Source organism: Anopheles coluzzii, chromosome 3 (genome assembly GCF_943734685.1).
Source record: "Anopheles coluzzii chromosome 3, AcolN3, whole genome shotgun sequence".
Classification (NCBI taxonomy): Eukaryota; Metazoa; Arthropoda; class Insecta; order Diptera; family Culicidae; genus Anopheles; species Anopheles coluzzii.
In genome coordinates, this window is record NC_064671.1 from 28,611,608 (window position 1) to 28,639,215 (window position 27,608).

The 27,608-nt window shown below is 45.4% G+C and overlaps 1 protein-coding gene across 17 annotated transcripts in view; it reads right to left on the reverse strand.

The window, feature by feature from the left end:
• Positions 1 to 27,608, reverse strand: part of LOC120957303 (restin homolog) — a 61,537-nt gene that overhangs the window by 8,824 nt on the left and 25,105 nt on the right. For 7 of the 17 annotated variants that reach the window (XM_040379429.2, XM_049608687.1, XM_040379428.2 and 4 more), the window contains 8 exons: positions 18,503 to 18,571; positions 16,047 to 16,160; positions 15,055 to 15,111; positions 13,480 to 13,881; positions 13,202 to 13,370; positions 12,924 to 13,107; positions 12,246 to 12,302; positions 4,195 to 4,305 (listed from right to left, as the gene is read on the reverse strand). In XM_040379429.2, coding sequence (XP_040235363.2) covers positions 4,195 to 4,305; positions 12,246 to 12,302; positions 12,924 to 13,107; positions 13,202 to 13,370; positions 13,480 to 13,881; positions 15,055 to 15,111; positions 16,047 to 16,160; positions 18,503 to 18,571 — 1,163 coding nt within the window. Of the gene's footprint in view, positions 1 to 3,044; positions 3,877 to 4,194; positions 4,306 to 12,245; positions 12,303 to 12,923; positions 13,108 to 13,201; positions 13,371 to 13,479; positions 13,882 to 15,054; positions 15,112 to 16,046; positions 16,161 to 18,502; positions 18,572 to 27,608 lie in introns of those variants that run through there. The other 10 variants (XM_049608690.1, XM_049608689.1, XM_049608691.1 and 7 more) reach the window with 6 other exon arrangements.

The following is a 27,608-nucleotide window of genomic DNA, read 5'->3' on the forward strand; positions in this document are numbered from 1 at the left end:
ATTAAATTGAGCAGTAATGTAAAAACAACGCATTTGCAGGCTCTTTCCTGCTAGTACCTAAGCTTAATGTATAATTTTGAATTTTAATTGATAATCTACCGCTTTAAAGCCCTTGTTTGCTTTATCGACCCGCAAAACGCCCATTAAATGCTACCGTTTATGTTGTCCTTCGGAGCATGCGAGCCCCACACTACTACTGGCCAAGCAATATGTCATTGAATGCATTATGCATAACATGGGGGGTGAATATTCATATGCCACGGGTGCACATTCAGCCGAACCGAACCCGGAAACCGCCTTCCCACCCGTTGCTTTAACGTTATTGTAAAGCTCCCTCTCTGCCACCGAACCGATTGAATCGATGAAGTGGCTGCACACCTTCAACGTTGTGTTACAATTGCAAGATGCCAATGTCTGCTGCAGGCCATCGTGTACATTTTCCGGAAGCTGAAGTCAGCCTTCTAAAGCGTGGGACAATTTTGCTTGCTTGCAGGCAAAAGGCAAACGGTGGGAATACAAGAATGGCCACATAATTTGCATACAACTTTAGATATGCGAAACGATGCATTGAACCGTCAGCTTTTGACGGCATGTTCGAGCCACTGGACGCATTCAATTCCAATCAGTTTCATTGTGCATTGGGCATGTTCCTCTGTCAGGTTTTTTCCGTTGCAGGGACAGAAGCAGGCAATTTTAAACCGGGCGATTCCAGTGGGACATCCGAGCTCATCAGAAAATGCTTCATCAAACCCAGAACGGAGCTAGTTTGAAGGCTTTATTGGCTAAAAATGAAGAAGTCGGTATGGCAGGCTAGCCGGAACCTACTGCTGGAACTATTGTCCAAAAACAGGAATTGCTGAAACATCTGAGCGTCCTTGAAGTTCTCAGGGACAAGCTGCATTGCAATACCAATCCCAGGAACATCTCGAAAGAAAGATGCAATTATGTAGCCGACTATGTGTGCAGGAATGCAGTACCAACCGGGAGAGCTCAGAGCAGAGGCTCCAACTCGTCCCCATGGCGTCGGTAAATAGCTCTCCCAGCAAATGCTGGAGGAAGAGGATATATTCCCAACCCAATTGTGCGCCAAATACACTGAACTCGGATGCAACAGATGAAACATCCGACACATCGACCGTTCACAACTAAATTGAATGGACGACATTGGAAGGGAATTTCTGTGCCTGGACAATAATTATCTGCCCTTACAAAAGTGAACCACGGGACGTGACACATCCCGAAACAATTGGACACCGTTGCACAATAAAAGTGAGACGAGTTATCAAGGTAAAAAAAAACAAAGAACAACCGAAGAGAAACGTGTCACTCGGTCTTTTTGGACACATTTGGACACATCTGAAGCGGAAGGAAAGAGTTGTCATACTGTGTTGCCACGTGTCAGGGATGTATAAAGCAACAGAGTCAGCAGTTTTTGTGCCTCCCAGAAACCACATTCTATTGGACTGAAGGACATTCTAGCTGGTTAGTGCGTCTGGACGAGTGATTAAAAGAAACAAACTCACATTGCACTATCACACACAGTGCTGGATAGCAATTAAATTGATTTTCAAACAGATTGTACACCTTCCTTACCGGGCTAGTGGTATCAAACACAAATGTCAAAGGGGGAAACTGCAAAGAAACAAACGCTTGGTGCTTGGCACCCACATGCTAGCTGCATCACAGCAGCGCAAAACCTACCCTACACAGCTTGCCATGATTGCATTATGTTTATCCAGTATCCACTTGCCCGGGATGGGTATAATTCCGATGGCACCATTACGCCCCCGCCAGCCGGATACTGTTTACGGATCCGGGGGATAAAGGCGACAGAGCCACGGAACAGCGACCAGAGAAGCTGGCTGGATAGTAAAAACACCCCCAATGCAAAAAGGATTCATGCAATTCATGGCTATGTGGTTGTGGTCATGGTATAAGTGTGGTTGTGTGTTTGTATGGACGCGAATGTTTTTGCGGTAGCGAGTTTATTTGCTTTCCCAATGTGGATGTGTTGGCCGTCATTCGAACGGCGTGCGCTCGAGAAAAAAGTCGGAAATGGTGGAGCAGCAAGCAAGCTGACATTTTTGCCTTCGATGTAGTTTTCTTCCTGTTGTGGTTCCCAACCAACATCCCGGATGTTGGAGACAAATCGTTTGGTCCTAGTTAAGCGCCGGGAATAAATGTAGCGTCGCAGCCATGTGCAAGGAGCGTATAAAACGAAGGCAAACATTGTCGGGCCATGCGCCACAGCCATCATTGATCCGAGTGTCCGTCTACGGTCGAGGCGAGGAAGCCCTCTTTTTCTCTTCAGATGCACCGGAATGCTATAATCCCATGTTTTTGAAGCAAACGGTTGTACTGGTTCCGTTTTCAAACTGCCCCGTTTTGCCAACCCATCTGAACGTCTCGCGCCCGACTCAGGAATTGAGAGGGAAATATGTATTGACCACATGCTCCTTCCAGGGCGTCCCATCGCATGTATAGGGGGAGCCACCAGCAAGAAAAGAAAATAACCAGGCTAATGTTTAAAGGAAGGAAGAGGACATCATTCCTTATGTGGCAAGAAACTTGGGGGAAAAAAACGCTGCAAACCCCATAAAGCGGCTGCAAAATTGCAAACGTCATCGACGACCTGCTCGTCGGTCGGGCTACCCCCCATTTGTGCCCATTTCTCCGCTCCAACAAGAGCAAAAAAAAAATGGAGAGTGTGTGGGCAAAAGAAAGCGCTTAATCAAACTGTCGCCACAGATTAACATATTCAGTTTTTTTCTTCTACTTCTCGTACGTCCACTTTCATCGGATTAAAAAGAGTGACCATAAAAGGCTAACCCTCCCCTGTGGTCCACCCAACGCTTAGTGGGCGTAATAGGAAATTGCGATCCAATTTGCATGTTTAATTTGAATTATTTGAATGCTCGTTAATACCGCTAAAAGCTGGACACGATTGGGTAGAACTAGATAGGATAGGATACAACGCCTTATCGCTAAACATGTCATCAGTGAGAAAGTAGTACACTCGGTGCCGGAGCCACCGCGCTAATCGGTTTTAAAATGTTCAACATAAAGCAAAAGCGTTTGTGTTTTTAATTGTCTGCAATTGTAAAAAAAAATCCGTTTTCCACAAATCCGGTACTCAATGTCGCAGGAACACGGCTTACAAATCTATCTTAGTAACTATCAACTCCATTTTGAGCGTTGCATACGCGCGAATGGCGGGAACTTGTAGACCATCGAAAACCATAAAAACAAACAAACCACCAATCGTAACAATTTATTTCGTGTCCCTTCACGCATTTTCCCGCCTTTCGCTGCACACGAGCGCCCCTTTCATCTGGAGCTTTTCTTTCGTAAGGGAGATGATTAAATTGCCAAAAAAACATTGTGTCCAATATTTAAAAAGCAGCCGAAAAACTCTCTCTCTCTCTCTCTCTCTCTCTCTCTCTCTCTCTCTCTCTCTCTGTGTCCTGCTAGTCCTAGGCAGCGTCATTATTGTGGTGTCCAACGGCGTGTCGTCCAAGAATGTGTTGTCCTGTGTTGCGCACCGCATGTGTCTGCAAGGTGTCTCCCCCGTGAGTGGACACACAGCGGGGCTTCCTCCAGGCTACCTATCACAGAGAGACCCTCCTTCTGATCCTCCTTTGCCGTGGTAGGCGTCCAAAGTCTGCAGCAAGTATAATTAGCTTCCTACATCTCTCTACATCTCGCTTGATCTGTCTCTCTCTGTCTCTAAGCTAACAGGACGTCATGCAGGATGCAGTGTCGCTCGTGGTTACCGTGCCATCCCTGGAACTCGCGCCGCAGGTCAGCAATTCGTAGCGCGCGTCGACGGACCAGCTCTGCCCAGCGGCCGACCTCGCCACCGTCGGTGGTATCACGCTAGAGAAGGGGGGTTTGGTAAACATCAAACGTTAAACACAAAACCTGCTATACACGCTATAACACTGCTGCCGTGTGGTGTGGCGGTTCACCACCGGAAATATGAGAAAGCATTAATGGGAAGTGAGGGGGGGGGGGGGGATGTGATGTGAAAGAAGGTTGGGGAGAGGAATAGATGCTAGTGTCCGATGCTGGTGTCGTGTGTTCGTTCGGTTGGCCGCTGTGGATGGTTTGGTGGTGCTGTGGTGACTGCGCTCCAGCACTGCCGAAGCGCATAGACCACACCTCGCCATCTCGGATCGGTTTCCCCCTATTTACCTGTTGGATGTTCTTCTGGTACATAATCGATTGGTTGGCTGTTTCCTCGCGATCGATTTCCCGCTCCTGCATTAGCTGCTCGATGTGATTCTGTTTCTCCCGTAGGACATCCTGCAGGATGCAGGTTGTAGCGAGATAGGGAGGGAAAAAGAACGAAAACAAAGAGACAAAAAAGAAAGAGCTGGATTATTTGATCCGTGATTTATGCTGTATGGTAGATACGTGAGTTAATCAATTATCATCAGGGTACATGTGGTTATTACATCCGGTGTGTTATACGTTTTTTTACAGTATTGATTATCAACGCTATGTAAGAGATAAGGATTAAGGAGGAAATATACGCAAATTGCCAATGAATGGGTAATTTTATTGGCTAATAAAATTTGATCCACTTAAGTCCAAACCGTTGCATGAACCTTTTAAAGCCTACAGATACGAGAACAATAACCACAATAATTAATTGCGATTCCATTATTATGGATGAAATGAGTATCATATTTGTTTACGTATTAACACATGTTAATCATACGATAATTCATATGTTTATTGACATTTGCCCTTCATTACGTTACTGGCAGAGGTTGAAGTACACAAATTTATGATTTGTGTTGTAGTTTGCCAGTCGTTAACTCGCACGACTTAACAACATGCTCGTCATGGGTTCAAGTCTCTAATAGACGGACCGTGCCCCTATACATAAGACTGGCTATCCTGCTACGGATAATCAATAGTCATTGAAAGCAAAAGCCCACTAGTGGTACAGGCAGGCCTTGACCAACATCGGCTGTTGTGCTAAAGAAGAAGAAGGTATAATTATAATGCAAAACATTCACTTTTTAGGCCACTGTAATTCATATAACGGTTTTCAAACAACCATTTACATCAGGTACTTGTAATAAGAGGATAATAATCATATAAAGCGCAATGATACAGGATTGCTACTTCCAATAAGACATTATGCATAAGATTGTTTTTTTTTTCAATCATAATGAAGTCAAAGTAATTGCCAATTATTTAAAAAAAAATCGTTGTCAATGCATCTTCTCATCTCATTTGCAAGATTTGTCATCATTATTTGCAAAGTTCAGCGACAACAGTGTCGTGTCATCTAATTGGTTTGCGAAGTTAATTTCATACTATAAACTGATAATTAGATGTTCTTATGAAAGACGCATCATCTTGCACATTGTTGGAATTGACACCGCTGACATTGCAGCCATCCTCTGATGTATTTTATGATCTATGAATAATTCGATGATCACCGACTATGTTCGGTTTATTGAATAGCTTCAGTATCTCCATAAACTACATCATATATTTGACGATTAGCTCCAGGGCCGAACGGAAAATTTAAATATTTATCTTGGAATATAATAACCTAACCATCACATGGTGAAATCACATGACAAAAACATAAACATTGACATTAAAATCAACAGTAAAAGATAGTAGCAAGCGATAAATCTTTAAGCAGTAATTATTTACAAACTCTTGGTATGCTTTTGCCCTTGTTGAATCGCCCAGGCGTGGTTCGCTTCTGATTCTGACCGTCCCCTTATACAGTTACATGGTGCAAATAAGTCTAGCAATCCTGAATGAGACCAGATAGCTCGGATCGATCGTTACAATAGAAACATGGACGTTTCATTTTGAAAGCATCGTATACCAAGTACACCAACAATAAGATCCAAGTATCTCAACTTTGCAAACCATTTAACCAACGAACAAACATTATGAAAATCATACGGTCTGGTCACATTGCACATAAGAGCAAAAGCATATATCCAATGTACTCATGAATCCTGAAAACTTGCGTGATATCTACTACCCCAGCCAAAAGTGGTATGACTTTCAAATCAAGCCCAATCACTTTAATTTATTCCAAGCCCTCTCAAATATGCATGACGTTAAATATGAATGTGTCAAACACTGTGCAAATGACCCTTTTCGGATGCAAAGGTATGGGAAGGAATGGATGTGAACATGCTTTCCTCCCAGCCGTTGACAAACGACATGACGACGCATGACATGAATAACATGGAATAAACTATCCTGGCTTAAAACCATTCCACCCGAAAGTTATACGCCCCAAATGTGGCAGATTTATTTGCATTTTATGTTGAATTGACAGACGCACACAGACACACATCAATTCCGGCACACTCATCATCAGTCGCACATGATGCAAACTGGTACGAACCGGGGGCAAATAGATAGATTACTCCTAAATTGAAGCACGAAAACATCAGCGTGCTGGACCATTCGCTCTACCCTTGCCGTCGATGACTTCTCAAGCCGCCGGTCCACCGCATAGGGCAATAAAATATGCTAATCGCCTTTAATCATACGCAATTACGTAAACCCTTTTTCGGAACCCCCACCCCACGAGTTGACAGTCTCTTCCACCACCGGGCCAGCGGGAGTCATATTTCATGACGCTTTGGAGCTTTGGAAGCGTAGAGCTACGAAAGTCAGGCAACGACACGAAGCTAATCATTAGGAGTTCGCACGTTCGCAAAAGTGGAAACGGATGCTGCTTCTGCTATCTGCTAATCTGCTTCATAAACACTAGTTAGCATAAAAGCATCGGGTGTGCGTGCCTTTTCTCAGACGGTACACGCACGACACGCGCCGAACGTTAACGAAGGAAAATCCATCTTTCAGTGACTGGGCGTCATCGGTTCCCACGGCTAAAGGAATGGCCCCGATGGGTCGGAAGTGTGGAACTACACACCCGCAGGAGTTGGTTTAATTGTGCACGAACGAACGAGCAACAGCGTGCCGTCGTCAACAAATCCGACAAACGAAACAAATGCTCTTCATCAGTAAAACCGACCGTCGATGACTTCCCAACCGGCAGCGCCACAGCAGTCTGACGACAGCCCGAAAATCCATCACTATACTGAGGCTATGGCATTTGGTATTTAATGAATTTGCTGTTCTTTCGTTCTCGCACCAGGCGCTGGGTACACGCGAGACCTGAATGAGCAACCGAACATTAACTCCAAACCAACTCCGCAATGAACTTTCGCACAGGGGAGCTTTTTGACGAACGGAATGAAGAAATTTGGTGTGTTCGTTCAGGGTGTGCCTGGGCGAAACTTAATTGTTCCCATCGACAGTGAGCTTGCCCATTTGTTGGCTCATTTTTCTTGCCCCAACACACAGTTGCGGACGTTTAATACAAACGTCTTTCGCACTGCTGCTGCGAGGAGTTCTCATTTGGGAAATGATAAACGAGCGCACGATGGTTGCAGCCTTCGTACTGCAAAAGCTCTACCATAAGCGGACGCAGCTTGAATGAATCCTTCCCTGACATCCCTTTTCGCTTCGTTTAAATCAACCGGAACGAAAATAATTCCCAACATCATAGCCACAACCCTCGGTGCCTGAGTTCTAAACGGTGCGTTGGGAAGTCTTCTACCAAAAGCCTCAATTTCCGCCATTGAAACTTCATTCCACGAGAGAAGGCTTTTATTTTTTGGGAAAACAAAAAACACTAAACTAACCCGAGAATATTACTACCTCCGTTCAGTACGCCGATGCAAAATTGGACTACGTCACGGGTTTGTTCTGGGAGTTAACTCTCCCTGGGGCGTATCGAACCAAAAAGACGAGCGATGACTTCGTCAACACTACGTCAACGGAATGATAAACGATTTCGCAACAACAAACCAATCAACTGTTCAAATATATTCCAACGTCATCATTACGACCGTACGAGGCACGAGGGAAACACCCTCGACCACGGTTCCTCAATACGTTCGTCAAAATCAACACGCAAACACACATAAAACCATGTATTCTGTACACAGAGTTATCCCGAGAAAAGAAACAACGATACAAAACACTCCCTAACCCTGCCCACAGCAACACACAAACAGTGCCAAACTTTATTTTCTGCACCTCAAGCATTGATAACAACGCACTATCAGCAACCAGGAATTGTAGCCTGCACAGCAATGGAGTGTAGTGGTCCATTATCCTAACCCAGAGCTCGTACTCAGCCAGTGCCAGCAGCCGTCGTCCAGCGTCCAAAGTTTGCGACTGATGGATACGCGACTTCAGAAGATCTACCATAGCTCCACAGCGCGCAAGTGGTCTGGCAGTGGTGGTGGCGTACCCGATCAGTCACCCATCCGACACACGGCTTGCCGTTCATGGGACCGACGGTAGATTAAGATACTGTGTGTACCTCGCCCACGCGCCCTCTTCAGTGTGGCGTTTGGGATACATATAAAACCGCGAGCGAACTTCCTGCTCGGACGGACGGATCGTGTGACCAAGTTTGGTGGGCGCCAGCGATAATCACCTCCACCCTCAAGAGCATCGGCCGATGTATACAAAGACACCGAGTTACAGTCATCGGGCGCGCATTCCGCACCCATGAATTGCTAATAATCAAAGTCCTCGCCCGCGCATCAAAGCCACCCAAGCGTCAGTTCACTGTGACCTATCGGTTTTGGCCTTCAAACCCTGCTCCGGTCTCTCCGAGCTGGGTGGATGCCAAATGCACCTGACAGAGAATATATACAGACGATCCTGTCCCTAACCTGTGGCAGGTACACACGGGGGTGAGCTCACACGCTAATGCCGCTCCACAAACGGCACACAGAACAATGTGCGCCATTAGAGCTGTGCGACTACTACTCGCAAAGTGTGTCACCTAAGCCAAACGGTTCTGAATCTCGCTCTCCCACTCGCTGCTCCGAAGACAACGCTCTGAGTCACAAATAGCCGAGATACATAAACGTTTTGCACCGAACCCCTCCACAAAGGCACCTGCGTGCTAAGAGAGCTGCTTTGTGAAGTCGATCCCATTTTGGAGATACTCGGCGTGGTTTGGTTTTGTGTTCGCACGCAAGGCACATCGTAACAGGTAGATGACTTGTTTTTTTTTCTTTGCAGAAGAGCATGGTCGTAAACAATCCCAAGACGAGGAAATCAGACAACGAACCCGAAATGTTTAATGACTTCCAAAGCGACTGCCTCTCTTCATGGCGTGTCGTCGCTACACGCAGCAGTTGACAGGTTCAACCGGATCAATTAAGTCAGCGACTCCCCGCCGGCTCAAGAGTATATTGTTGAAAATTTCCTTTTAGGGCGCGGCATGCCAACTACGCGACAATGGTTTTTGTCACGACCCCAAACAGCAAAAAGGGGAAAAAGTCAAAAAGTCTTGAGGTGCGCGATTTTTGCAAGTAATTGTAAAAGCAATGCTTCAGAATGTCTGTGTGTGAAGGGGTTTTTAGACTCTTTTTGCTACAAAGTTGCACAGCTTTGCAATCAACAATAACTGATCTCATGAGTGATGAATAATAGAACATGACCTAGGAGCACTGACTGTTCTTCTTCATTCAGTTTTATCACATATGGCGGATCTTCTCCTTTGAACATCCATATCTGATGCTCCTCTGCTCCAAGCAGTTTGAACTGTTCATTTCCTTGTTACGTCAGACCCAAGCATATCCCGCGGGTGCTGTTACTCTTCCAGCTTTATTACACGACCCGGTGTGCAATACTAAAACCGTAGCAACAAAACCGCAATAAATATTGATGTCGCAATCGTGCTCACCTGATGAGTGCTAACACACCGACAATGGATGCCGTTCTACAACCGACTCCCTGCATCTGCGAAATAATGCAGCAGGGGGGAGGTGTAATCATTTGCATTTGCACCCTGCTCCACGTGTGTGTGTGGGCAACACAGTCGCAAAGGGTGATCGATTACAATCGGTAAGCGTGTGTGCACTTGTTCACTCGCGGAACGCTGTAGAAATAATTGATGCGAACACAGGCAGGGCAGGTTTCATTTTGCCTAGCCCTGCGTTCACCTGCGTACGCTCACATCGCCTCTCCAGCAACAACAGTTTCGATTTAAACTGCTGTAGCGTCAATCTGATATAGTCAGTGAACGTCCACGTCCCGATATGGTCACAGGCATAGCAGAAAATCCCTCCTCTAGCATGTAGAGCTCCATGTACGGTAGCTTGATTGTATTGGCCGGCTGACCGCGCTTCTTGATCAATTGCAGTTTCGATCGGATTGCTCAAGGGGAAAAAGGTTCACCCGTTAGTAATTGTGCTGTAATCGATGCCATCATGTGGCATCTAATTGTGAGCGGCAAATGTTTAATGTTATGATTGCAGTAAATGCGAAAAATGCTGCGTTTGGTTGGTTTTGCTCCAGTACAAGCACCTTTTTTAAAGCTTCTTCAAATTCCCAACGAATAACAAAAGCTCTATAAAAACACGTTCATGTTTACCGCTGTCAGCAGCTCGTCAACTTCGTAGCCGAGCGACACATATTTGTTGGCGTCTTCCGCCCTGTCCGAACCACATACCCGAATTTCCCTTCACCCCAATCTCCCGGGAGTGAATAATAGAACCCGCCCGTTAATGCTACGTCACTGTGCCACGGTCAAGAGCATGACAGCATTGAGTTGGAAAACAAACTCTTGGCATATTGTGAGAGCAGCTTCACACAGAAGTAGCTTTTGGCTGGAGTGCGGGAGTTGGGGTGGGAGTGAAGATAATGAGAAATTATTGTCGCCAGATATTCATTTCCACCTGGTTTCGTTTTTGGTTCCTGGTTTTGGAGGGTTAGGTCCGAAGTTCACAGACAAAGAACGACACGAGTCACCCGCCGTTAATACACACCGGGCGAGGTCATCCGTTACAAGGGTTCGGGGCGCGTTGGCGTTTGTCTCTGCCAAGGGTAGTAGCACGAGAACATAATAGAATGGTTGGTCAACAGAGACATCGGGGAGGCTTTTGGCATAAATATTCAACATCCGTGCTAAATGAACCTTTTTATATTCCCTTCCAAAAGGAGTACTTCGCCCGGAGGTTGAAGTGTCGGGGCGAATATAGATGCGAAACATTTCGTGCTAATATTTACATGAAGAATGATCAGCTATCTAAAAATGCAGGCGTTATTGTGCTTTTTTGGTTGCAAAAAAAAGTAATACTAATTAACTAGGAGTGTCATAATTCCAAATTGTAGCTCGGTTTTACAGGTATCCGAACTGTAAAGCAGCAACATATTGATACATAAAATGGGCCTTTTTAATACTATTTAACGTCAAAAACATAAATAGCAATATTCAGACTATTACATCCAATATTAATTATATGTGGCCTACAGTCGGGATATTAGGCTCAACAAAGCTCTCAGGCCCATTTGACATAAAAAGCAAACTTTTTTCAGTTACTAACGAATCTCTTCGTTAACAATGTATGATTTTGAAAACATTTCAAATAAGAGCATCATCTGATTTGAACTGAAAACTAAGATCTTGCTTAAAAAGTAAATTTGACACTGCTTTTTTGATAATACATTAATATTACATGAATCATCGGTGTATATCTAATACAAAGGAAGTCCTAATTAATGTAGAAGCATGGATCGTTTGACTATGATAATTATGGGCAGGATTATTGAAACACTTCTGTAGCTGTAATACTGCTATGGCAAAACCGAATCTTACAGTGAGAAAATGGCAAAAGAAATTATGCAAAAATATCACTTTTTTGTTTTGATTGCCTATTATTGCAGAAGTTTAGTGAAAACATGTCTTCAAAAATGTAATCCTCAGCATCGACCTTAATAAGTGAGATAAAAGTACACTTCCTTAATGGAAATGAGACAACAGTAAAAACAGATATTACAGAAATTATTTTGTAACCTCAAAAATACACCTCAGAGTTCTTGTAACAATTGAATAAAGCAAAATCTTAAAACTATTCACCTTAAAAAAACGTACAACACACATCTAGAAGTAACTACAATTTATTACACGTCTTTACAAAAGTTAGTAGTTCAATCAGCCCCCAAAACCCCATCTCGTGATCACGGCACGAGACAGAAGGAGGTATGATTATGGTCAGTCATATTAGTCAGTAAAACAAACAAAACAAAAACACCCGATTTGGGAGGGGCAGCATTCAAACCCACCCGGACGCAAGCATCCCAAAACAAAGAAACGACAACAAACGGCCAATTTAAAAACATAAATTAATTCATAAACATTTTTGTTGGGGAAGTCCTACCTGAAGCGAAAAGGAAGATTTCGGTGTCGACGGCACAGCGCTGACCGTGGATTTCCTCTGCAACATTCCGCCAAATGGTGGGGGGAGTAAGAGAGAGATAGAGACGGTGGAATAATACTTGGGTTAGTTATTGATGGTTAGAGCTTATCATCGCTTCCATAGCGCGGCCCGTGCATGGTGGTAAAGAACGTTGAAACATCCCCCCACTGTAAAGCCCGGTACCGGACACACTAACGCATTCCTTCCGGTAGCGGAAGTGACGAAGAACTTGGGTGGGGTAGGGAATATTTCTGCGCTCTTTCCAAGCACTCAAGCCCGAGAATGCTTCTTCTCGCTATAAATATCTACTCCGACCGGCTCGGTCATGGGCCACCTCTGCCGTGGCGTTGAATTATTCTACGTTAATGAGCTTACGAAAGTTAGATATTAGTTTGAGTTGTGGCATGGAAACTGAACGAAAAAAAAAAATACAATCATCGCTACAAAGCGCAAAAAGACGCGCTTGATTGCAATATCGAAACGAAAGAAACAAAAATACCACACACAACAACAACAACAAAAAGCCACTCGCAAATTCGCAATCAAGCTTGGAAGGGACGACCCAGCACACAACAGTGTGGGAGCGGTCCCCAAAATCCACTCGTAAGGGCGACTCTTCTACCATGCAGCGAGCGATACCTGTGCGCTCATCCGGAGCCGGGAGGTGGCCGTGGTCGCAATCGAGCTCATCGTGGCCAGCGAGTTGAGCGACTCCTTCGAGTTGGCCCGGGATAGCCGGGCCGAGGTTTTGCGGGCCGACGGTGACAGCGTCACCTTGGCAATCGGCACAAAGATGCCGTACTTGGCCGGACACTCGAAGTATCTGCAACGAGAGGTGGTGAAAAAAGTGGAAAGCACTATGATTAGAGAGGGCAAAGAGATCACGGACACGCATAAACACGCATAAACACACGCACCTGACACCGTCCACCGTGCCGTCGTTCTTGCCGCTCGCCTCGTCCAGCTGGACGCCGCACCAGGTGCCGCTGGCGAACTGCGTTTCGCCGATAAACTTCAGCATGCCCGGGCGCGACCCGAACCCGGACGAGACGATCACCCGGTCGCCGACGTTCAGTGAGGCGGCCTCTGTAAACAGTGAGCCGCGGGAGAGATAGAGAGAAGAGAGAAGAGATGTTAGCACAAAATGCCACTTTACACGTGCGCCTCCCAGCTGCCCAGCGTTGCTGCTACTTACTTCCGGCCATCGCTGGCGATTTGCTGGCATAGCTCTGGACGCTGTGCGTGGGCGAAACGGTGCCGGACCGGGCCGGTGACGTCAGCGACCGGAAGCTCGCATCGAGCGGCGTGGAGGCGGTCGAGTCACCACCGCCACCGCCAGCATTCGCCAGCGGTTCGCGCGTTAGGCGCGTCAGGCGCGAAAAGACGCCCTTCTTCGCTTCGCACTGGAAGTAGCGCTTGCCGGCGACCGACCCATCGTTCTTGCCGTTCGGCTCGTCCAGCACGACGCCGGCCCATTCGCCCGGCGCAAAGTGTGTCTCGCCGATGTACGCAATCTGGCCCGGGCGGATGCCGCCGACCCAGACGCGCTGGCCGATGATGAAGCTGTCCGTGTCCGCCGTCAGCACTGCGCCCTGATCTGGAAGCGTTCGGATGAACCAATCGGTGGAGGGGGAAGAGAAAGAAGAGAAAGGTAAGTTAGAAATGTAATGCACCAAACAAGCCATTGGATATCGTGCTGGCAGCGTTCTTCCTGGAGCACACGCATCGGACATCCGATCGATCGAATTAAACCTGCTCAAGCGCGCTAATGTTACACGAGCCGAGCTGCGAGTATTACGTTTTGCTAACGAGAACATCATCAGCATCAGCACCTCGCTTGCCACGGAGCAGTCGGTCGAGGGATTGCGAGAGAGAGAGAATGTTCACTTTTACAAGCGATAATTAGAGTGACGCCCTTGAAACACCATTTTCGCTTCCATGGTTATGCGGAGAGCTTTTTTTAATCCCGCTGTGTCAGTGATGGCTTTTATTTCGATTAATTTAGTAGTTTATGATATTTTTTACGAATTTGTGTTTGAAGTTCGGTAGAAAGTATTGCTTTTCGAAGAATTATTCAGTAAATAAAGCTTCATTAGTCGTTTGGGGCGAAACAAGTATGTTCGCCCGTTAACTTATGGTTGAGTGTATGAGTAAATGAGTTCAAAACAGTCGTTAGAATGTTGGTTGGAAATTGGTTAGAATGTTTTAGGTAAACTTTGCTAATATTAAAGTTTGCTGAAACAAGTATTTTAGCGTCGTCAATCGAAAAAAATAACCTAAAAAAGGAACGCAAAAATTTAGCTCCAATTATGCTGCAACACATCCCACTTTAAAGCAAACCCAGTCCCGGAGACTTAATTATCCTTGCCCGCCTATTAATGAAGCATCCCGGGCACATCACCGGAGCAAAACCACATGCACATGCACTAGGGATTCATAAGAAGCATTAATTAGTGAGAGGTGCGAGAGCGCTCGCTCCAACTACATTCCCACTTAAACCGCTTGAAAATATTAAACCTGGAAAGACATAATTTTGCTACCACTGAAGAGAGGGGAGACGGTTGTCCTTGCATCCGTTCTTTGCTGCACAAGGCAACTTCGCAGCGTTAGTGCAAAGACACCGAAAGCACCAACGAGGCAAAGCCACCTTTGTTCGGTTCGTTACCGGTTAGGTTGTGAGCGTGTGGAAAGGCATGGAAGCTCCTGTGACAAAGCCGCACCAAATGCACCAAGAGAGTGGATGGGCGTGTGGACGTGTGCAACGATTTACCTGAGCTTCTACGCCTTCCGGTGGCCTCCCAGTACACGTCGGAGCCGGTGGAGGCGCCTGTGATCCGCACATAAACGCGCGACAAGTGTTTTTCCACCGGCACATGGCGGGATGATGTTTGGATGTAGGCGCGGGCACGTGTGTGTGTGTTTGTGCATTTAAAGCGTTGACAAAATGGAGAGGGAGATGGAGAAAATACCAACGAAAGCGGGCAACAAACAGACACACAACAGGATGCACAGGCGCACATGATCAGCGGTGCATTAACACACGGTGGACAACATAATGCAGGCGCGTGTTGCAGGAACAGGAACACAATACACACACACAGGGATGATAGCATAAACGGGAAAATAAAACGAAAAACAAAACACATTTGGGTAAGCAAAACAGCGCTCGTGCTTGAGAGGTTCCTCTTTCTGGCAACTAATCCTACCCAGGCTACAGGCTACGGGGATGTTAATTGCTACGATAAACAACTAAACTGACAAGCGCAACAAATGTTAGCTAATGGACGTTACGGTTGATGAGAATGAGCTACTCGAGGAGTTTCCATAAAAGTCTCAACGGAAAGCTTCAAACCCTAGACTAACCTGAGAAATGGAAATTCATTTTCAGAATTACAGGTTTAAGAATGTTGAAGATGAAAAGATCTTCCCCACGACAGGTTAGTGGTAAAATAGATGAAGCGAATTCTTTGTACCAGCAGTACAAGTGTGCATAGGACAGGCAATGGTTAAGCTAAATTTTATCAGATATATAACACTGAATGTCGGTAGAAAACCTGGCAAATTTTGCAAAAATATCATTCCAATAACCTGAACAGCAAACTCCCTATTTATGATAACGCAGACCTACAATTTCTGTTCCTGAACCATTTGAAAAAGCCCTTCAAAAATCCACTTTCAAACCATGTTTTAGTCGCTTGTTTCTCGTGTGTCAGTCACTTGTGTTGTCCCCCGTAACTACCCATATGGGTTACTGCTACTTACTGGAAGTCTTACGATCGGAGCGACTGCTCCGGAACCCAGAGTCCGGCGAGTGGGACGATCTGGCGGAGATGGGCCGCTCGAACGCCAGATCGGTTTCGCTTTCTTCGTCCACATCTACGCGACCGGCGATGGCACGCGGTGTTCGCGCGTGTGTGTGTTTAGTCATTTGCGTTAGTTTTGCGGTTCCCCCCCAAGTCCCAGTTACACACAGTAGGTCAGTCGGTCGGTAGGTCGGTAGGCGAATTTGTAAATTGCAGGTGTCAATGCGTTAGAATTGAGCCCCAAAACGTGTTTTTATTCGTCGTCCGTCATTGTCGCACCAAGTCAACAGGTTCCGGTGCAGCAGGTGGCCAAAAACCGTTCCGCCCAGCCACATTGGGAAGAGGTCCACACACACACACACATATATAGCCATGTCGCGTGACAGATGATTGACATGTTGTTCGAGTGATTATTAATATATTATTTCGTTTTTTGTTTGGGATTTTCATTTCGTTATATCGTCACGTCACGGTTACGTGCGTTACGTGTGTTTGGACGGTAGTTTGGTTTTGTTGTGTCGAGCGCGTGGGCCAGTGGGTTACCAGCGACACAATGCAAATAGTAGTTAAGGTGTTCGATTAACAAATAGAGGTGTCGGTCGGTGGGTCGTTAGTTAGAAACAAAGGAATATTAATGGTTCGTGACAGCAGTTCGTAGCAGCAGTCGGTGGTTATGGTAGAGCGAAATGGAGGAAAAGCCGTCGATTAAGCGGTGTAATTGGTAAATGAACATCAATTAAAATAAGAATGCATCAGGAAGGGAATATATGGATACAAAAAAAGAAGATAAAATAAACAAAAAAGAAACAAACGATAAAAAGAGAAAGAAAAAAACAAGAACATATAATGAGAAACATGCACAAACAACACAACAAACTACAAACTAATCAGAATACAACATTATTTAATACTAGTGATTAATTTAAAACAATATTACCTACTGAATAAAACAAATTTTGTGAGTACTCGTCTTTCCAGAGTTTGAAGTCTATCAAAGCTAATTATAATCCCTTCTATCCAGAATTTTATCTACAACATATCCAGCATCCCCGAATGTTTTCGGAGAGCTTTTGAATTTTCAGTAAGGTCTTTTAATTATCTACAACAAAACAACAAACACCGAATTGTGGTCAGCGGTCTACACACCCACATCAAATAGTGTGAAAACACCACACACAAACACACACACATTCTATCCATTGTTCGTCCGACAATTAAAGTCCCCAACCAGCTACCGAAACCGAAAGATTACCCTCTGACAAGGAGAGGATGGCAAACACCTGGAACAAGAGCTTCGCTGGTGATCTAATTTCAGCAGCTAGACCCTTTGCCACGGCATGGCAGCACGCATCGACGGGTTACTGGAATAATGGAGTTGTAATTCGATCAACGTTCTCGCCCATTTTGCAACCGACCGAGCTTGAACACTCGAGCCACTTCGGCTTCTGGCCGTGGCACAACAACAACCCATCAATCACCCGCGTCCTCCGCTGCAGGTGCGATTACGGCACGGAAAACGTGCTAAAGACGAGATTCACGCGATATCAAATAACCGTTCGGGTGCTGAAGGAATGGACGCCGATTTGCGCCGCACCATATCACAAAGTGTTAATCCTTCACGAACGTAATAGTGACGGTGGGGCATTTGCCGTCCCATTTCCATCCAGCGCTGGGTGATGCGTTTCAAATTGAAATAAATTCGAAGAAAAGAAGACAAAAGAACGACCGGGGTTGGATTATAACTACCGCGAGAGTTTTAAAATCTAATTTAACTTGCACAGCCGCGGGAGCTCTTGATGAACTCAAACATGCTCTACGGTAGAAAACAATTTCGATGGGTTACAAGATTTTCGAAAAAGATTCATAAAAAACGCACACTCGCTTAACACACATGACATTTATGTGTATTACGCTCCTGCCAAAGGGACAATTGCGTATTGCGAGAACGAGCAGAAGTTATGCGTTTCGGAAATTGAAAATCGCACCATCGACAGCGAGAGCTTAACAAGACGTGCCGGATATTGGTGCTGTGAGCATAACTTTCCCCGTTAACAACCACTTTAGAAATTGTTTGTTACCTTTCGAGCACTCAGCAGGGCAAAAGGAAATGTTTCATCTCGATTAACGCGACAGAGCTACGTTTTAGTGTATTTAACAACGGGAAATTGCATTGTTTTGATGTTCCGGTAGTGCAGCTGTCACAAAGGGGAAAAGGGCGACCTTTAACACATTAAAAGTTTGATATTGTCTTTTTATAAAACTGATTTCAATTTATGATAGTTTAGAAAAGACCAATACTGACGTTAACATAAAAAGGATAAAAACCATTTGAAACGCTAAATGAAAATAAAATAATATTTGTTGAAAGAAACACCGCAACATGCATAAAAACACAGTAAAAACACGGCTTCTTACCTGGCAGATGTGTTTTGTTATAGTCGGAATCGCTCGGTCGTCTCATTTTACTGTCGAATGTAGTAGGTACTGATGATGTATTCCCCCAAAAGAGCGGCAGCAGTTCAATGACATCCCGGGTACGCAAAACAACACAACAGCAAGCAACAGTGGTAGTGGCGAGTGGCATACATAACATAAAAAATAAATGAAAACAATAAAACACACACATATTAAAAAAAAAAAAAACAAGAAAAACGTCACACACACATACATGCACATATAATAAGTTTTGTCAATTGAACGCAGGATCGAGAAAGCTCTAAATGAAACACGCAAAACTTAGTAAACTAGTGTCAATATTAGGTCACGAAGTAGCAAACGAGAAGAGCAGCAACAGAAAAAAAACAACTCCAACCCAGCCACAGCAAAAGCTCGGTAAGTTAAAGAAAGAGCAAATCGAAAAGGTGCGAAAAGTCAAACTATTAACTCGCGAAACACAAAACGGGGACACGATAATGGCAAAGCAAACTGTTGGAGAAAACGTGTAGACAAGTGTTCAAGCAAGCAGAGGTTCGTAGCGTTTATGGTGCTGTGTCGTTAAACGCTGGAGGACGCTGGAGAGTTCATAAAAGATGAAGCCATGGGGGTTCGTCGTCTGTTTACAAAAATTATTGAAAATTTCAAATCGCCCCATCGGAGCACACAAATAATCGTTAAACATATCTACTGACAGCTAAATTAACTGGCGCGTTACCATATCGGGTCGGTCCCATATGTGCTTATCGCTTAATTCAATAAGGATTAGAATCACAATGCAAGGGCCCTCCCCGCCAATAAATCACGCAACTCGTCTAGCATATCAGACAAACGGGCACTAACACACCTATTTCCACAGCCTATAAACAGACGTGTTTATCTTTCAATAAGTTCCGATGAGGTAATGTGGTGGGTACGATAAGGTACCCATCTTTATCATAAACCGCCCACACTGCCTGTGTGAGCATTCCCATTAATAATTCACCAATGCTGGATTTACGGAAGATTTCACATCACAAACTGCGCCATTCACGACCAGACCATCATATCACATCTTCCTCTCTGAACGCATCAAAATCCGTCCATTAGTCACCTCATCTCGAACGGATCAAACAGTCGTTAGCTGCTAAAAGTTACCCGCAAAGCTAGGCACTTCAAACTAACTCTCAACCCCTCAACAAACCAAAAACAAACACCACACATACAGATATAAGTTGCTCCGGTTGTTGTCGTCATCATCGGTGGAAATCATGCCGTGTGCGCAATCCATACATCACACCGATTTAGAAAAAGGGCCTTCGCACCTCTGGACACTGCGCGGTCTCGAATGTCACAACACGGCAAGACACTCAGCGCAACGGGGCGACAACTCGCGCGTAGGAGGTCTCCGCGTACCGTCGTCGTCCGAACAGGCACCCACAAACAAGGGCATCCACATCGCACACGAAACACCTTTGCTTCCTGTTCCTTTGCGACGATCGTGCGATACCCTCTGGTTTTACCTGTGACCCAAAAACTAACGCCGTCGGTTCGGGCTCGTCAATATCTAATAAATCGTTCAGCAATAACTCCAAACGAAACCTATTGCTCATACCAGCAGCAGCCATCAGCTCCCCCCGTGAATGTCCCAAGAATAAGTAAGAAAAAGTGGCTACTGAAAGCGAGTGCCCCTCCGCAACCTGCATTCGTTTCCATTTTCGTATGAATAATAAAAGTCGGTACGGGTTTTGTGCAAAATTATTATAAATGTTTCCGCTCGCAAACAAAACTCTCGCCCGCAACGGTTGCAAAGGGGGCGAAGTTTTTGTCCCCAGAGTGTGTGTGTGTGTGTATGTCTCTCTATCTCTCAAATGGTGACAGAACCAGCGTATGACGCCGAGTAGGACACACCGACTCCGGTGTGATATTATGGCTGTTGGCGGAGGTGGAAAGAAAGCATGAGAGGCGATAGCGGGGGCACCCGGTGAGTTGTGAGCTGATTTGCCCATAAATTACCAACCCCGAACGTCATAACTTACAACCCCGTATAACGTAGGTAAACCCGAGTACTCACAGGTAATGGCACAGGACCGTGCAGGAGAGGGTCGGTTTCCTATTACTTACTGCTTTGGCATGGCAAAGGGAGATAAATGGACGGCCACCAATCAATGTACGTGAAAGTTGAGCTACACACAATCACCAGAGGTTGGCGTAGATGCCTAATTCTGTAATTTTAGTATACAGCGGTGGTCTCTTTCAACCGTGCGGGAGTAGCCTTAGTGATCAACGTTCAGGAAAGCCGCCAGTAACCAAATTAATTGTCATTGGGGAAATATTTCGTGGACTCGTGTAGCTTCTCTCATCCATCTCGTATCTGTTATCTGTTGTAAACAGTGAGGTTGAAACGAAATCCTACAAATAGTTACACATTGTAACACAGTTTATTGATTTGATCCACAATCAATCATGAGAGAGCGAGATTTGAAACCAAGTCCCCGAGTGTAGCTTACAAGCGTGCAATCGACTGCGCTATTGGGTAGATCGAGGACAATGCCACTATATGATGATCAGTTGCGAACAATATCGAACGAATAAGCACTCAAACCTCACACACACACACTCGCACAAGGGACGGCATTGTGCTCGTCAATTACTCTTGTCTATACGGTGCTGCTGCTGCTGCTGCTAATGACCGTTCCTCTCAACACAATTCGGGCATTCCCCGGCGCATTCCTATGGCACATTCGCAGAAGCGCACAGATACACAGACAGTACGGCTCCGGCGTTCGGGTCATCAGTCATCCCATCCTAAAACATCCATTTCCCGTCAAGAGAGGCTGCCATTACGATCCAGCAGAAGCTTTCAAAAACGTCCGTCAACACTTGACTTGTGGTGGTCCACTTTTTGTAAGAAAAAAAAAACGGAAAAAATCCACTAAAACAACAAAACACACACACAAAAAAAGCTCACTGAATTTTACTCTCGCTGACAGTTGTCAAGGGGCATCAACAACAGTTCGGGGGTGGTAGCACAAAAATATGACCGCTGTCAGTTTTAGCTTTGGCAGCTTAAGCTGTGCACCCGAATTCCCCCATCGCCACTACTACACACCACTCGCACCGCGTACGAAGCTTCTGGCAGAATGACATCAGTAAAACAGGCTGAGGCCACTTTAGAACACTGGCCACATTCCATCCGGCCGGGAGAGGGATGTCTCCTCCCCATGTGGAGCGTTGTTTGCGGACATGGAGAATATTTCCAAAAAACTAAAAAGAACGTACAAACACTTCCACGGTGGCCATGTTCACGTATGTAAGCCTTCTCTGCTGCCATGGGAGTCGGGATCGGTTTGATCCGAAAGTAAACAAACAAACGAACTCAATGGCCGACTCTCCAATGAAACAGTCCCGGGCGAAACAGGTTCTACTGATTGCGTAGGGCATTAGCGGCTTTATCTTGTTGCATAACAGCCTTCCGCACTGTAAATGCGGAACGTGAAATCAGCCAATTCATTGGCCTGTTGGAAATTAAATTTTGCGCAGAAACCAAACGAACTCCACACTCCATCCTGCTGGAGTTGAAGCTTTAAAATGAAAGGCCTCCCTATCCATCCCGTCAGGACCGAACATTATAACGATTGGCGTTTGTGTTTGTGTTTAATTAACTCCAGAATATCCCCAAGGGATGCTTTGCGCGACCGCTCGTACGAGTCCAATTAACAACCGGCAGAGAACAGGCGTTTCATTTCGTGCCTCCCGCATAACCTCTCTTCGCATCGGACCGAAAAGGGTCACCGGGAAGTCCCCCGCCCTCCAAATGTTTGCTCACACAAGTTTGCCAATCAGTGCAGCATATTTTATCATAATAATATCACACAGGCCCAGGGATCGATGCATAAACAATAATAAGGTTCACATCCCCCTGCGTTAACCCTGCGTAAAGCATGGGCAGCCTTCTAGCCGAAGGATAAAGGTGCTCCCCGTTAGGGCAACACATTTGCAATGGGGGAGCAGATCGAATGCCATAAATTACCATTCCGGTGCACTAGCTGTCGTGCATCGTCCCGGTGTGATGCAAAAGCCCGGCGCAAACTCGCTCTGACCGTAGCTAGATGTAAATAGAAAATGCCATTGCCAAGTTCAGGGTATTGTGTCATGCGCGCCGTTCGTCCCGGGATCCACCAGCATTGGAAGCATTTTTCATTTCAACTGCACACGCTGGCAATAGTCCCAGGATGGACCGAACAATACTCGGAGCTGGAAATGAGATAATCCCCTCTTGACGGTAATGTATGGGAAATCAGTGGAAGGAAACAGGCCACACAAAAAACAGAAGGAATTATTGGAAACTGATTGGAAATTTTCCGCATCACTCCAGCAGGCGACACAACCCGAGTCGGAAGCTGGCACCGCTGGAAATCGATTGTTCCCTGACCGACAGAGGGGTTATAAAAATTTACGATTTAATTGATCGTACAGCGCAAATGCACATGTGGTGGCAGTCTCGCACAAATGTATGCGCACACCGTCGTGCGGCATTTGGCTTAATTAGTGTAATTGGTCGAGAGAGAGAGAGAGACAGAGGTACGGTTTGCTTGTTTAACGCTGATTTTTCATGTTTGTTTGGCGAGATCTACGATAGCCTGCCCCTGTCTCCTGCGTGTGACTAACGCAACGTAACGGCCTCACCGTTACAGCATGGACACCCGAAAGACCCCTACGGGCATACGAAATACGTTCATAAATAATTAATTTACGTGCAGTTTCGAACGTCGAACCGTGCGGACTCAACACCCATTAAATCATTTTATAATGGTATTAAAACCACTCACACACAGGTACAACACCCTACTGTTCTGAACTTCAGAGAGTAGAGGGTGGCTTAGCGCTTAAATCAATTAGCTCATTCAGACGAGCGATCTCCTCCTGCCACCCCGTGTTTTTCTCTTTATCGTTACGCAATGGCATTATATCTTCACAGTTTTACACCGGAAGACGGCCCCCGGCCTTTGGTGCCGTTGTTCCTGTTGTTGCCCATGATCCATTACAAAACAATTGTAACCGCTTAGCGTTTGCTAAACGCTACTGAGTTAATTAAGAGAGCAAGAGTTGGGAAAAACATAACATAAATTGCACCCTAATAGGTGTGCAAGCATTTTTTTGTGCTTTTCCTTTATCGAGCAAATTATCCATCTCTCGCCTGGTATCTGTTATATCTTCGACTAACTGTTGCATTCTTCGGTTCGGGTGGATTCACTAGCCAATTACGGCGAAGCGAGCAAAGGCATCCGCTGGGGTGCGGTGCCATGGGAACGCTTGGAGCGCTAGCAAATCGCCATCATTTTCCGAACGGCGAGACTCAACTCGGTACACTGTTCGGAAAAACAACCCCTCTTCTCAGAGCTGGAGGAGTGGGGAATGCATTTTACATCCGCAGGTGCAAGTGAGAAAATAGTTCTCTCGATGCAACAGTTGCCGGTAGGTATTTCGCTCTTGGTAAATTCCCTGTTTTCCCGGACGTTTGCAAGCAAAACAGTAAGAATTCCACGAGCATTTTGAGGATGTAATTTTATGCAGCTGCTTCCTGGGCTACAGCACTGTTCAATAGAATCTTTGCAAAGCGTTGCGTAGCATTCGTTCGTTCCCGTTGAATGGGTTTTCAAATGAGATATTTAAGCTGTAACAAAACCGCAACATCAGAGGTAGGTCAGTGGTAGAGAAATATGTTTCAAAATAAGTATAAGTCTAAATATATCTCAAAACTCATTACACCGTCGAACGCATCACAGAATCCCGCGCCTAAAGTTATACAATTTGACGTACATATGTTCATTTTTAGGCTTATTGGGGTGTATTCAGTTTATTGTTTAAAATATCAACACTAAGCTTATAAAAACTGGAAAAAATAAGCTTGACAGATAAATACTTACAAAAAAAATGGGAAAATTTACATGTCAGTAAACGAGATACGTTGCTGTCCACTGGTTCACTACTCGAGTGCCGATTAAAATGCTTTTCGATTCGAACGAATCGACAGTGAGCTCAGTTTGCAACGTTCTCCAAGTAGCCTGGGAACGTTTCGGAAAGCAGGAAACATCATCAAAAGGCATTAGTTCCAGCTTATGGCCACGTTCTAATAGGGTAGAATTTTCCCACCATCCTCTAGTTAGTTCGGCTTATACACGGTTTCTTAGAAATGGCTTGGAACGTACTTGTAATGTCCGAAATTCGTGCAGCATGAAATTAAACATCATTACTTCGCCTGTTTGCCGTCTATTAATTAGACTTTACGCTCTACGATCTAACAAGCTAAGAAGTAAGATTTACTCTGTGCTTTAAAGTGCTGCCTTAAAGCAGACAAATTACAACCACACACACCGACAAAGCAAATAGATTCGTCCGTACACCTGTTCAAATATTTTACCACGAATAATCAAACCTCTCTCTCTCTGCTGCTTCGCTGTGGCTAAATGGAAATATCCGGCAGCAGTATAACAGATTCCACCTGGCCACCACCACCATTAACCCGTACGGTAGCAGAAGTTTGTTGTGGATGAAATATTGCTTCCTTCGCCGGTTTGCTTTATTCGATCACAAAAGGGGGTCGAACTTTGTGCCGGACGGACGCTCTATAACCACCGCAGGGGTTGGCGGCGTACTTTAAAGCTCAATCACAATGTACACCTTGGGCGCGCGCCAAAGGAATCCGCCGACCGCCTGTGCTGGCGCTGCTGCTGGCCAAGTGAATGGAATGGGGGCGGTTCTTCTAGCGCCAAATGCCGTCCCTATCGCATGCCAGTGACGACTGTTCATTAATTAGAGCAGATTCGTATCTCGCTGTTGGCGAGGAGACTGCGTGTGTGTGTGTGGCGTGCACGTCCAACAGGTTGTGCAACTTCAGGGACCGGTTCGGGGATGGAAGGTACTGGGAATGATTGGCACAAATTTTCCCCGTCCGTCCACGGGCGGCGGGTTGAAAGGAAGAAAGCTGAAAGTTCAACTCGGCTAGGGGAGGTGAAGTTTGAGGTAAAAGTACAGACCACAGGTGTAGCTAACAAAAGAGCTGGATGAGATTGGCTTTAAATCCAATCACTGCCTGAACTGCACCACAAGTTTTCAGGGATTTGTTGCAATTTTGTACTCTCGAATAAATTGCAAACGTTCTTCGAATTCCAATCAGTATCATTTCATCGAATTTAATTACAAACGCATTTGTACGAGAATTGCATACTAATTGGCAATAATGCCATTGCTCCAGGTTATAATAGGGTAACTATCGATATGGTCACTTCCCCAAAATAAAGCTAATAAATGCATAAAGTGACATTAAACGGTACGAACCATCTGCTGAACATTTCTCCGGACCCATTTCTCTGACGTATTGTGAGAACATTTGCATAAAACGTGCAAACGCGCAATCGTTAAACATCCGCCACCGCCCGGATTACTATTTATTGCCGCCGATCGGCAGTTGACAGTGAACAATTAGCTGTGCTGAGCGTGTCATAATCTGCTGCCAGTTTTCGCACCACAGCCGCTTGTCACCGCTGTCGATTATTCTAATCCGCTAAAGCAATTAGTTAGTGCTGACGACCACGGCGGGGTTCATGGTGTTTCTAGGCCAATAAACTTCCTTCGCACGCTTTCGTTCCACGCAAACTTCCGCACATGCACTATGGTAATGAGGCGACTTTTAAAGTAAATCACGTCTGATACTAAACGGATACTGGCCAGCGAGACAGCAACTCTCCGGGCCTGGTGGTCGACTACTAATCGGTATTCCAGCAGTGGCTGACCTTAGAGCGCTGATCGGTACACCGTGTTCGTACATGGTGTTGCTCTCTCGACAGGCTGTCTGCAATCGACCTCGCTAGGACCACCTAGGCTATAGCATGGTTTAGGTTGCGCGATTCTATTGGGCCCTCCGGTCTAGAGTAAACCAGTAAACAAACAAATCGAAAAGAAGCAGCGCAAAAAAAAGAGCGGCATATACTTATCAAGCACGACTCTGACACGGTGTCAATGTCAATCACGCGACACCACATCACGAAAAACACACGCTAGCGGTCAAATCGAGAGTGTGTTGCGAGTGTTGTCCCCCGCTGGACGATGTTAGACGACGGCCTCTGTAGATATTGACGTCTGCAAGCGGTTTTGCTGTGAGGTACTCGTGATTGCCTGACAGCCAATTGTTGCTCACCCGCTGTCCAGTCTGTCTGTCAGAACTCAGGAGTCTTACTTCCGACGTACATGCTTGTAGTGAGGGTCGTACTTGTGCAAAGTACAATACGGACGGCTAACGGCAAAGCAGAAGTTCGTGTCTGATAAGTTCTATATGCAGGAATATGTTTAAGGAAACTCAGTATGGTAAGATTTGTTGGTAGCATTCAGTAGCATCAATGCGGGAACTACCAAACAGATATCTGAGTAATCATTTTGCAGATTCGTTGAAATTGAGTTAATTTGAGCTAAGTGGAATCAGAATACAAGAATGAAAATAGATTTGAAAAACGGGCTGAACCCACTCTTTAAAGATTCACAAATAAATACATAAACTAATCCTGGAGAGTGTCATAGTGTCTTAGCCTTTTGTGATTCAACTTACCCAAGGCCCTGAGCCGACTAGCGATATACTTTTTTGTGATTCCACTCATCTGACTTGAGCCAAACTGTTTAGTAACTCAATTAACTCTGAGTGAGTCTTTAGTCGGATTGGAAACTGAATGACTTGAGTCGTCTTGAAATGAGTCGTAAAACTAGCTCTTGCTGTATAATTGAACCCGTATCTTCAGTTACAATATTCAACTCCTGAACTCAGAGTAATAACGCAACATCTCCGGTACCTGTTCTGTTTTGCTCAGATGCTGTTTAAGAGATGATTAATTGCAAGTTCTTAGCCTTCCCTTTCTACCGAACCTCCGAACACTGGAAACTTTCTTGAACATTTTCAGGGTCACTATTTTTAACCCAACAAATCCCAAACAAAGTTCCCATCATCAAGAAGTCGTGTTCATACGACAGGATTTCCATTGTTTTCCCTTTCAGTGATTGTTTTTACCACAATATTTCACTCTGCCTCTCTTATCCCCGCATAACGCTTAAACAGGAA